The sequence below is a fragment of the Theropithecus gelada genome, chromosome 3 (assembly GCF_003255815.1).
Source record: "Theropithecus gelada isolate Dixy chromosome 3, Tgel_1.0, whole genome shotgun sequence".
NCBI classification, from domain to species: Eukaryota; Metazoa; Chordata; class Mammalia; order Primates; family Cercopithecidae; genus Theropithecus; species Theropithecus gelada.
This window is the reverse complement of record NC_037670.1, coordinates 167,789,011-167,802,080: the sequence shown is the minus strand read 5'-3', so window position 1 is coordinate 167,802,080 and position 13,070 is coordinate 167,789,011. Positions and strand designations below refer to the sequence as shown.

General features: G+C 42.2%; 1 protein-coding gene across 1 annotated transcript; it reads right to left on the bottom strand.

Moving 5' to 3' along the window:
- Positions 1-10,112: 10,112 nt before the first annotated feature.
- On the bottom strand, positions 10,113-11,632 carry TAS2R40 (taste 2 receptor member 40). The gene has a single exon (XM_025380843.1). It carries the CDS (start codon positions 11,105-11,107, stop codon positions 10,136-10,138), a length of 972 nt encoding a protein of 323 aa, XP_025236628.1. The 5' UTR covers positions 11,108-11,632; the 3' UTR covers positions 10,113-10,135.
- Positions 11,633-13,070: the final 1,438 nt, after the last annotated feature.

Here is a 13,070-nt window from a genome sequence, read left to right as displayed (position 1 = left end):
GAAAAGAAATACTGCATATTTTCACTCATATGTAGGAGCTAAAAAAGTTGAGTTCGTAAAAGTAGAGTAGAGTTGTGGTCATTAGAGGCTAGGAGGGGTTGGGGAAGAGGATTAGGAGAGGTTAGCTAACAGATGAATCACAGCTAGATAGGAGGAATAAGTTCTAGTGCGTTATAGCATTGAGTGAATATAGTTAACAGTAACTGTATATTTTCAAAAGCTAGAAGAGAGCCTTTTAATGTTTCCAACATAAAAAAAGATACACTTTTGAGTTGATGGATATGCTAATTACCCTAATTTGATAATTACACATTGTATATATGTACAGAAATATCACTCTTAGGTATGTTCTAGTATTACATGTCAATTAAATAGAAGGGAAAAAAGTTGAATTAGAGGAAATATATACCAGAAGAATGATGTATATTTTGGTATATGTCAGATAGTGTGGATTTCAAAGATGAATCTTGAAGCCCAGTTAGTTTTAATAGGCCTAAAACTTTAACTGGAATCAAAACAACCCACAAAATCTTTTGGGCTAAAGGTACTAGAAATATTTGAATTGTATAATAAACCTCCTCAAAAGCCTTCAACAGTGTGTACTGGCACTATGTTAATGGTTGATTAATGGTTACATAGGGAATGTACCATTACCTGCTTTTGTGTATGTTTTAAATTTTCCAAAATTAAAATTATAAATAGAACCTAACCATCAGGTCCTTTCAATGATTGTACTTAGTGGAGTGAATAGAGTGAAGCATCTATGAATAGAATGAATGCCAGAAAAGGTAGTCCTGAGATGCAGTGTGAAGGGCTTTGCAGCCAGTCAGAAGGTTTTTGTGTAATGATAAGCCTTTGGAGGATTTTAAGCAGGTGGTGTGTGTGTGTGAATGTGTGTGTTGGTGTGAGTGTGTGAATGTGAATGTGTGGTGTGTATGTGTGTGTTGGTCTGTGTGAATGTGGTGTGTGTGAATGTGTGTGTTGGTGTGTGAGAGTGTGTTGGTGTGTGTATGTGTGTGGTGTGTGTGAATGTGTGTGTTGGTGTGTGTGTGAATGTGTGTGGTGTGTGTATGTGTGTGTTGGTGTGTGTGTGAATGTGTGTGGTGTGTGTGAATGTGAGTGTGTGTTGGTGTGTGTATGAATGTGTGTTGGGGTGTGTGTGTGAATGTGTGTGGTGTGGGTGAATGTGTGTGTTGGTGTGTGTATGTGTGTGGTGGTGTGTGTGAACGTGTGTGGTGTGTGAATATATGTTGGTGTGTGTGAATGTGAGTATTGGTGTGAATGTGTGTTGGTGTGTGAATGTGTGTTGGTGTGTGAATGTGTGTGTTGGTGTGTGTGTAAATGTGTGTGGTGTGTGAATGTGTGTTGCTGTGTGTGTGTGAATGTGTGTTGCTGTGTGTGTGAATATGTGTTGGTGTGTGACTGTGTGTTGGTGTGTGTGAATGTGTGTTGGTGTGTGAATGTGTGTTGGTGTGTGTGTTGGTGTGTGTGAATGTGAGTGTTGGTGTGTGTGCATGTGTGTATTGGTGTGTGCATGTGAATGTGTGTATTGGTGTGTGCATGTGAATGTGTGTGTTGGTGTGTGCGTGTGAGTGTGTGTTGGTGTGTGTGAGTGTGAGTGTGTGTTGGTGTGTGTGAATGTGTGTGTTGGTGTGTGTGTGAATGTGTTGGTGTGTGAATGTGAATGTGTTGGCGTGTGTGAATGTGAGTGTGTGTTGGTGTGTGTGAATGTGAGTGTGTGTTGGTGTGTGTGAATGTGTGTGTTGGTGTGTGTGTGAATGTGTTGGTGTGTGAATGTGAATGTGTTGGCGTGTGTGAATGTGAGTGTGTGTTGGTGTGTGTGAATGTGAGTGTTGGTGTGTGCGTGTGAATGTGTGTGTTGTGTGTGTGAATGTTTGTGTTGGTATGTGAATGTGTTTGGAGGTGTATGTGTGTGTTGGTGTGTGTGAATGGGTGTTTGGCGTGTGTGTGAATATGAGTGTGTGTTGGTGTGTGTGAATGTGAGTGTGTGTTGGTGTGTGTGTGAATGTGTATGGTGTGTGTGTGTGAATGTGTGTGGTGTGTATGTCTGGGAGTATATGTGAGTGCGTGAGGTGTGTGTGAAGAGTATATGAGAGTGTGTGTGTGCATGTGCAGTTCAAGTGAATGTGTATAGGTTTCTTGTTCACAAAGTCGTGGAACTGATGTGAAGGTCATAGCTGAGTTGAAACGTACTACTTGTTATCTGAATTTAGCCTCAGTCATTTGGTTGGAGCTTAGGGTGACGAACTGTCCCAGGTTATCCAGAACAGAGAAGTTTTCTGGGTTGTGGAACTTTCCGTTTATAAAATCCGAGTGGTTGGTCACCTTAGTGGTAGCAATAGATAAAGGGTACAAATTGTGAGTAGTTGTATGTTTGAAGGGTGCTTGGTGGATAAGGAAATAGAAGAAAACTCGGGCAGCTGAATAGATACGGAAGTCAAGTCTGAAGATCTTTAAAACAGAGGGAGTGGCCAACAGTGCCCCACCTTTAAGGGTTTCAGAGGCAATGGAGACTCAGGCCACAGGTTTGACTTTTTTTTTTTTTTTTTTTTTTTTTTTTTTTTTTTTTTTGAGACGGAGTCTCGCGCTGTGTCACCCAGGCTGGAGTGCAGTGGCGCGATCTCGGCTCACTGCAAGCTCCGCCTCCCAGGTTCAGGCCATTCTCCTGCCTCAGCCTCCGAGTAGCTGGGACTACAGGCGCCCGCCACCACGCCCGGCTAGTTTTTTTTTTTTGTATTTTTAGTAGAGACGGGGTTTCACCATGTTAGCCAGGATGGTCTCGATCTCCTGACCTCGTGATCCGCCCGCCTCGGCCTCCCAAAGTGCTGGGATTACAGGCTTGAGCCACCGCGCCCGGCCAGGTTTGACTTTTAAAGATATTATTAACTTATTCAAATCAGGAATTATTAGGCATGTTTTTTAATTATTTAGCCTTCAAAAAACAAAACAAAAAAATTCTGCCGTTGGGTACAATTAATGCCATCAGTGCCAGAAACGTAAATTAGAATACAGACACAAAACTTAGTGAAATAACTCCTGAAAGATAAAATATTAGGCAAAGGTGTTTGAATCACTTAGCAATTTGATTAGATAACAAAGAGGTTAAGACCATTTCTTGTAGTATTTGGAGATATTTAATTTTTATTATGTTAAGATAAATCTCGCATAAAGCTTAACAGATCTTAGTCAACTCTTATGAGTAGAGTGTGAGTGTTAGGTGCTATTCCACTGAGCAGTGAGATGAGGGAAGAACGGGCCTATGGGGTCTTAGTATTTTCTGCAGGTCACATTGCCACTCCCTCCCTGCCAAGCATTTCCATCACTCATGGTCTCAGCCGCACTCAGGGCCGCCAGCCGTAATCTACTATCCAACTACTGGTTTGAATAAACCACTGATTTATTTGCACTCTCTAGAGCTGTAGACAGGAAATGCAAACAGCAGCTTTCCCTCGGGAGGGCTGGATGTAATGGGACCCTTTTCTGTTTTGCATGCTCAGGCTCTGATGGGAATCTCTGAGGATGCTCAGTGGAAAATTTTTTTTTTCTCTCAGCCCTGATCATTTAGCCTTACTAAATGGTTCAGTAAGACCGAGAGAAAAGGATTCTGTCCTGAGTTCTCTGCTCCCCACGGCGAAGGAACTAGAGGAAGAAGATCAGGATTAAAACATTGTTTTTAGAGGATAGGAGTTTTAATTGTGCACATTTGAGGTTTAGGGTACATGCCTGACTCCACAGTACATAGACCACCACTCAGGAATTTTCCACATTGTAATTTAATCCAGTATTCTTTTCTAGCCTGTGTACTCTTGGAGGGTAAAATTTTTGTTGAGTTGATCTTTACTAAAAATGCATTAAGAAATGAATTTTCATTGAATGAGTAAATGCACTGATCTTCATATGGTGGTTTACAATTTGTTATAGACATATATTATTTTATTTGAGTATCACAGCAACCCTGTGTAGTGGATGTTATGATTATTTCTGCTTTCCAAATGGGAAGACTGAGGCTCAGAGAGGTTTAGTGACTTTCCCAGGATCACACAGAATGGGGACTGAAGTCTAGATCTTTGACACCAAGGGTAGGTTCTTTCTACACACCACACTAGGCATTTCCCATCATTATGCAACAAACCAGCCTGTTGCTTAGTCATCTAAAAAGAACACAAAAATACAAACATTGCCCTGTTGGATCAAATTCACAAGGAGAACCACAGCCTAGAGTTCAACTTCAACAGAGATGGTTTGTAGAGGCACGACTATTTCAAACTTATTTCAAACTCATTGTTATCAAATGAGTAGCTTCAAGGCAATAGCTTTCAAAGCGTTAGGTAGAAACAAAATTTGGGCTCTATGTCTGTCCTTAGCAGGTGGGAGACAGGGGAGTAGAACATTAGCTTTTTGTTTATTTGTTTGTTTGTTTTTCTTTACAAAGAACTAGCGGATTGTGTTTTAAAGATTGCACAGGGACAGAGAAAAGCTGGAGAAATTGAAAGTGGCAAAAATATTGGGAAAGTTCCCACGTTCAAAACATGGCAAAAATTCATGAAACAGGATGAGTTCATATCCTTTGCAGGGACGTGGATGAAGCTGGAAACCATCATTCTCAGCAGACTAACACAGGAATGGAAAACCAAACACCACATGTTCTCACTCATAAGTTGATATCGAACAATGAGAGCACATGGACACAGGGAGGGGAACATCACACACTGGGGCCTCTCCGGGGGTGAGAGGGATAGCATTAGGAGAAATACTTAATGTAGATTATGTGTTGATGGGTGCAGCAAACCACCATGGCACATGCATACCCAAACCTGCACATTCTGCACATGTATCCCAGAACTTAAGGTATAATAAAAATAAGAAAAATAATAACATGGCAAAAGTTGCCACAACAAGTATCCCTGGTTTTGCAATGAAGTGTGACTGGGGCCTGGGGAATGCTGAGCCTTCATGGGTAGGAGAACATGCCTGAGTGAACGGTCTGCAACTGCAACCTCGGGACAAATCTGACCCACGGATTCTTTTTGTTTTGTATAGCCCACGAGATCAACTCAACAAAAATTTCACCCTCCAAGAGTGCACAGCTGGGAAAGAATGGATATGGCTGTGTTCCAACAAAATGTCATGTCATGAAATATTAATATTTTTCAACCATTTAAAAATGCAAGAAGCATTTATTAAAATGCATTTTAAATGGTTGAAAACATTAAAAGAAGAATAATATTTCATGATCTGTGAAAATTATATGAAATCCAAATTTCAGTGTCCATAAACAGAATTTTGCTGGAGCAAACCCACATCCATTTATTTATTTTTTGAATCACCATGGTGGCTTTTGTGCTGCAACAGAAGAGTTGAATTCTTCTGGCAGGGACTGCATGTGGCCCACAAATCCTAAAATATTTACTCTCTGTCCTTTACAGAAAAAGTTTGCTGACCGCTAACCTAGTGCCTGCTAGGTTCAAATAGACACTCAGATAACTGTCGGGCAACTAAACTGTGGAATACTAGATGTCTTTCATTTTTGACATAGGAAGGGAACAGGAATCCAATTCTTAAGGCCACCCTATACTTTTCACCTGCCACTTGGATGACTGAACTACTAGATCTGTGACCATGTTCTGCCACCAACTCTTTGGGACTATAAAGGCTAAGCCTTCTGCGTGCATCTGGCCCAATCTAGTCTGTACTTTTCATATCTGGCCTGCTTTAAATATCCTCATTCTAGATGCCTCTCAGTCTCACTCCACTTCATTTTAGAATACTAACAGCTAACATCTATTGACTGCTTATTCTGGGTCAGATGCTGTGTGCTAAACACTCTACCCCATTCATCTCTCAGGATGAGATAACCCTAGGAGGCTGGTATTTCTCATTATTGTTCCCATTTTACAGAGGTGGACACTCAGGTTCAAAGAGATGCAATAACATGCCCATTTGCACACCAGTAAGTGGCAGAGCCAGGACCCAAACCCAGTCTCATGACTCCGGGAACTGCACGGGTGGGGGTGTGGAAGTTGAGGGGATGCAGGTCTTTCTGTTAATGCTCCACCCTGCCTTGGATCCCCTCCTACTACTGCTGCCACACTAAACCTAGGGGATGGCTGGTACTTTGCTTTCTTGGGCTATCTTCAAAACCACTTTTCTCTTTTTTTCTTGATGCATCTGAAAGAGGGTGGAACATTCATAAGACACTTTGCTAAAAAAAAAAAAAAAGAAAAAAGAAAAAAAGAAAAACCAAATGAGAGACAAACCAGGAAAATTTTTTGCAAATCTGTATTCTTCCTCCTGAGATCGTTTGATGGGCTAGCGCCACAGACACAGAGCACCTTTGCAATGCCACACCGGGAAGGAAGAGTCCAACCCAGAAATGCTCCTCTTGAAAGCTCTTGGAAAACTTTTTGTTCTTCTGCTTGCAGGGTAATCCCCACAGGCCTAGGCAGAATTGTCAGTTAAGAGCTTCTCTCAACTGAGAGTGGCCAAGATTAACCTCAGCACTCAACACCTCCACATCTTCCCCGTTAGGTTCCCACTGCCCCAGCCCTTCACCCCACACATTTTCTGCTGTCTGCTCCCATTTTCTGCCCAGGCCTGCTCTTCCCGGGCCATGTCACAGGCTCCAAAATGCTTCCATCTTCCTCCTATCAACAGAAACTTATAGCAGTGTAACATGTTACCTCTTCCCAGCATACACTTGATTTGAGCATTTCCCTGAAACTTTTGCCTCTCCTATTTTAGGCAACTCTTCCCCCATTTAGAAAACGGTGCAGAGAGTTCCCCCAGCCTTCAAACATTACAGACTGGCTTTTTAGCCTTTCTGTCCTACTCTTTCTCCCCCAAACAAATCTTTCTGAGTACATAAGAAATTTCCTCCTCTTACCTCTCTTCTAAAGATTTTCCTTGGCCGGGTTTGGTGGCTCATGCCTGTAATCCCAGCAGTTTGGGAGGCTGAGGTGGGCAGATCACAAGGTCAGGAGATCAAGACCATCTTGCCCAACATGGTGAAATCTCATCTCTACTAAAAATACAAAAATTAGCTGGGCGTGGTGGCACATGCCTGTAATCCCAGCTACTCAGGAGGCTGAGGCAGGAGAATTGCTTGAACCAGGGAGTCAGAGGTTGCAGTGAGCCAAGATGGCATCACTGCACTCCAGCCTGGGCGACAGAGCAAGACTCTGTTTAAAAATATATATATACACACACACACACACACACACACACACATCATTTATTTATTTATTTATTCCTTGTCTCCAGAGGAGAGGCGGAAAACGTAAGACAGGTGGCAGGGCTTCCTCTTTCAGTGTCTTTTTTTTCTTTCCTTCTATGATCTTTCCTAATGCATATGTTGCCCTGTCTTCAACAAGACATAATTCGTTAGCCCTTGGTTTCTGCTCCCCTCCTCCAGCACAAAACATTTTAGACCGATTGGACTTACAGTTTCTTTTCTTTTTATTACGTAGATGTTTCTTCCCTCCTGCCCCAAGTAAAGAATGCCTGAGAGTATAACATATTTCCTGTAGAATAAAAGCAAAGAAAAGCCGGAACCACAGTGGAATTTTAGCAGACACTGAAGTAGTTGGAAGGGGAAGACGATACTGGATTGTGGGACAATCTGGTACCCATAAAGTTATAGCCCTTAGACTGGCCATGGCTGCCAGTCTAGCCTTTATTTGCAAGGACTCGACCAGGTATGAGGAGAGAAGCCAGACACCCTGCCTCTGGGCTGGGCCTGCCAGACTGGAATCTCTTGCTAACCAAAATCCCCTTACCTGCTCCACATTCTAGATGAATATTCAGAGTGACTTTATGGGTAAAGGAATCCTTCACTCTATCACTTTCAACATCCCACAGGGCTGTGGGGCGAGAGAGATGATGTAGAGTTTGCAAGGTGGAAACCTGTAATAATATTGAGACCATAGCAAGCCGGGCTTTGCATTTGGTTACAGACTTTTGTCCAGCAGAGTCAATTATTGTCTTCATTTAGGACTTCTGATTGCTGTCTAAAGCCAGACAACTTGAAGACTAGGTATTCTGGGTCTTTCTGAGTTTTATGTACTAGGGTTTTACGTACAGAAGAAAGATAATTGGGTTTTACATACAGAAGAAAGAGAATTGGAGAGAATTTTATCTTGTTGAAGGCAGGGCAGCATGTACATTGATAAGGATGTTATCATCCTTGGAGCTTTTGTTAGCTATTTGCTGCCTTAGGCTGTTGCTAGCAATGAGATGATATTTCTTCATAGTAAGCATGGAGAGGAGTTATCCACTTCGTGGTCTTGACATGGTTCATGTTAATATAATGGCAACTTTAAATCAATTTTCTCTCTAACTCTGTAATGCATCAGAGAACCCTTAGTGGGTACATGGCCCTTTTATCCACATATATAACTTGGAGGAAATGTATCAGAGAACCCTTAGTGGGTACATGGCCCTTTTATCCACATATATAACTTGGAGGAAAGTGTATATTTCTTTATTCTAGGGATTGGAATAAAACTTCAAAATCTAATTTGTCTTACTATAACAAATACCGCCTGAAATAGTCATATAAATAACTATGGCTTAAGAAAACTATCAAAAGTATGTGTTTCCTTAATATTTTGACTTTTAAGGTAGATAAGTCTCAAACTGAGCTATAAAGGAATCTGTGTGTGTGTATGTGTGTGTATGCTGTGTGTGTGTATGTGTGTGTATGCTGTGTGTGTATGTGTGTGTATGCTGTGTGTGTGTGTGTGTGTATGCCGTGTGTGTGTATGCCTTGTGTATATGCCGTTTTTGCAGTTTATGGATGTAAGGAACTCTCTCTGAAATGTGTGCTTGAGAGCCCTGGAGCTCAGAACTAGACTTTGCTACTGACCTTATACTTTCATTTGAGGACTACCTAAGTTTGGTATGATTCGCAGCATTCTTTTTACATTTTCCTCAATAATCGTGATTTAAAATTTACCTAATAAAAGACAACTTCAGATTCCTAACGTTCAAGCTCTAAGATATCTGGGGAGGGGGTATCCAATATTTTGTGAACAGCTCTTTGAGACAATGCTGCTGGAACCATCCTGAAGAATGACAACGGAGAATAATGTTTTTCCTCTTCTCCAGCGGTCTGCCCCAAGTAACCCGCTCTTGCCCCACTGTTTACTTCAAGGTAACCCAGAACCGGTAAAACCAGAGGCACAGGTGCCACTAGCATTGCTACAGGTCGGGAACTGAGCAAAACAGACATTCACTTACTCCAGCCTCTTTCTTTTCTCTTTCTGCTTCCTGCCCACTTCACTCTTTTCCCTGCATTCTTTCTTTCCTCTCTGCTCACTTTGTCCCCTCCCATTTGGAGAAATAAAGCATTGAACTGACCCTTCACGTATTCATCTGCCATTCTATAACTCATCTTTATCTCCAAACATCCTTTCTAGACTATTGGTTTTTGCCCATCCCCTCCCTTTTGGCATCATCTTCTGGAATTCCTGGGATCAGGATGTCACCCTATCACTCCACTAATAGCACACATGGCCTGCTTGCAGTCAAATCCAAAGCCTTTTTCTTCACCCTTTACTTTCCTCGGAACCTCTACAGCACTTCTTGATAATTTCTGGCAGCCTCTCTTTCCTGAATCTTCTTTCTCTGTAGCCACTCTGGTTTCCCTTCTACCCCATGGACTGAGTGCTGTGCTCTGCTTCACCAGCCCTAACTGTGTGTTAGTTGGGTGTCTTAAGTAGGATGATCATGTAATTCTTCATCCAGACCATGATATTCTTGAGAATTGAAGAATTCTCAATTGACAACAGACAATAAACAGAGATTGTCCCTGGCAAACCGATATGTCTGGCCACCCTCTCCTTAAGGCTCAGGAGGAGAAGAAAGCAGAGAGATCTCAGGGCAGGATATGAATGAACATAGTTTGAGGAACTTTCAAAGTCCATCTTCAGGTTTCTTAGTTACTTCTGTTTAGAATCTCAAGTTAAAAATTCAGCTTCATGTTCATAAAAGGGTCACGTTTTCTGAGAAGTGTCAGAGCAGGTTTGGGAGAGAAGAGATGGGTGAGGAGAGAGTTCTACCTGAGGAAAAGGCAGAAGTGGTTGGACCAGGTCCCGCAGTCCTCCCTGAGTTCCAGTCACAGAGTCTGCCCTTTTAGGTAAAGAGGAACTTGGCTCTGAAACCGCTTCCAGGCTCTTCTCAGCCCAGGGTTGCCCAAGATCAGTTGTATTGAGTGGCCGGCAGGGTAGGCAGCCATGATGATCTTGCACAAAATATTCCAGGAACTGTAAGTGTCAAAGATGTTGGACATGGAAAGAAATAGAGCAACTGCATTGAAAATGTAGAGGATGAGAAAGTAGCTGGTGGCTTTGATGGCCCCTATGTGAGCCTTCATGCTGGGGTCCCTGGACCCTGTGGCATTGCTTCCCATGTGTAGGGTGTGTCTCTTGAGAGAGAGGATCAGCAGAGTGGCTGCCAGGATGAACATGATCAGAGGAATGAAGATCCCTATGTTATAGAAAAATACCAGGTTGACCATATTGGTCTCAGAGAAGTACTTCTTCTCCGTGGAGTTGTAGGAGGGGATAGGAATGGAGCTATTCACATACACATTGAAGACATCTTTTGAGAGAGGAAAGCTGAAGCTTAAGGAAACCAGCACTGACAGCCCGAGGAGCCAAGGCATCAGCACTATGATTTTCCTCTTCATCAGGAAGAACAAAGGATGATTGAAGTTTGCAATTCTAAGACAATAGAAGACTTTGAGCCAGGCAGCAAACCAGAGATTGGAATGGTTCAGAAAGACAGTGATGACTTTGAAGAGGATATACACTGTGTTTTGGTTATAAACAATTCGGAATAGCAGACTGAAAATGTTCTCCAGCATCATCCAAATCTGTAGCAAGAGCCTGGAAAAGCTCAGCATCAACATAATGCAGTCACCAGTGGGGAGTGTTTTGCCCCTGGCCCACTCAGCCCCATAGATGGCCGTGATGAAGCCACTCCCAAGGATGCCAGTGATGCACTCTATTCCGGAGACCACCAAGGTGAAGATGACCTTGAACCTGGATATGTCTTTGTCTGTGGCATCTGTGTTCATGGTTGCCATTCTCTTTGATCCTGACTTTCAGATTTCTATGCCAAGAACGGGTAACTGCTCTGCAATCTTCTGACCCTTGCTCAATGTTATTGTAATTTCCGCCCCCCTCATTAATGGTTATTTCCAATTTTTCTCCATTTGTTTATCACATGACGACAAGTTAGAGGTTTCACATGCAAATAATGAGAGGATCTGGTTACTGGGTCTGTCTCAGTTTTTCATAAAGATACATTTGTCTTGGGCTTTCAGAAGCTCACTGGAAATAATTTGAGACATGTTTCTAGCTCAATACCTTCCTACCTTATTTACTTTAAGTCCACATTTACCTGATAAGGCATGAATACAAGGCCTTTTTACTTGTCTCACAAGATCTCTGTTACCTGCTAAATTATTTGTAAAAGCTCATACAGCTTTTAAAATCTGTTTTCTCCACTTCTTTTCTTGTCTCTCTTATTTTGGGAGAGAGTTTTATTTTGATGGTTACCATGTTTGTGAATAAGAAATTCCCATACGCTCATATATGAACATCTTTTACTTAGACTTGAGTTTCTTCCAAAAAGGCCTGCTATTGTAATGTCCTCAAATAGTATACAGAAAAGCCAAAATTGGATGCCATTCAAGTTGGAGACAAGGAAGTCTCCATAGTCCCAGTTTTTATTGTTTGTGTACGTGTCATCAATTTCAGCTTACTGAGATCCCACATGACTATTTGAGCTCAGAATCAGGTAGAATGAGCCTGGGGAGAATTCAGTGTTTTGGACTTGGTGTTGAAGTTCAGAAATATGATAAGGTACTATAACTTGAAATTTAATTTCCTACTTTTTAACCCTGGCTGTGAACCAGAATGGTAGATGCCCGGGACTCATACAAATCTAGGAAATCAGAATCTGGACTAGGGCTCAGGCATGCTATCTTTTAAAAAAGCCAAAAGGTCTTGTTGCTCATAGTCAGGATTGAGAACCAAAATCTTAGCTAGAAACCAATGAGCCTTGGGTCAGATTTGGCCTGTAGTCTTTTTACTTTGCATTGGCTAATGCTATACAGCATTAATCCACCAGTGTGTAACTTTTTTTTTTTGAGGGGTTCTATTGGCCAACATTTAAACTTAGGAGATTACTTATATGCACACACAAAAAATCTATCTTCTCTTGAAAAATTAGAAGATTTGGCATAGTGAATTGGCTGAAGCTGAGTAGTGGCTGCCCATTTTAAACAAGGCATATACTTTTCAGTTTGTTGACAATACTAATTCCTAGTGTCTTCTTGACACAGAAGCTGAGTGCCAGTTATCATTTTCCAGTGTGCTTGCCCTGTTATTTTTATTTGATTTATTTTTTCTTTTTGAGACTGGGTCTCACTCTGCCACCCAGGCTGGAGTGCAGTGGCGTAATCATGGCTCACTGCAGCCTTGACCTCCATAGCGCAAGTGATCCCCACACTTCAGCCACTTGAGTAGCTGGGACTACAGGTGCATGCCACCACACCTGGCTAAGTTTTGTATTTTTTGTGGAGACAGAGTTTCACCATGTTGGCCGGGCTGATCTTGAATTCTTGGGCTCAAGCAATCCTCCCATCTCAGCCTCCCAAAATACTGGGACTGTAAGTGTGAGCCACCATCCCTGGCCTTGGTCCATTATATTTTTTTATAATATAAATGGATGAATGATAAAAATGGATTTCCCCACCCCAAATTAATTTTATTTAAAATAAGGAAGTTGGCTCGGCTCAGTGGCTCATGCCCGCAATCCTAGCACTTTGGGAGGCTGAGGAAGAGGATTGCTTGAGCTCAGAGGTTTGAGGTCAGGTTGGGCAACATGGTGAAACCCCGTCTCTACAAAAAATACAGAAAATTAGCCGGGCATGGTGGCACGCACCTGTGGTCTCAACTACTCGGGAGGCTGAGGTGGGAAGATCCTTGAGCCTGAGAGGTGGAGGTCTTGGTGAGCTGAGATGGAGCTACTGCACTACAGCC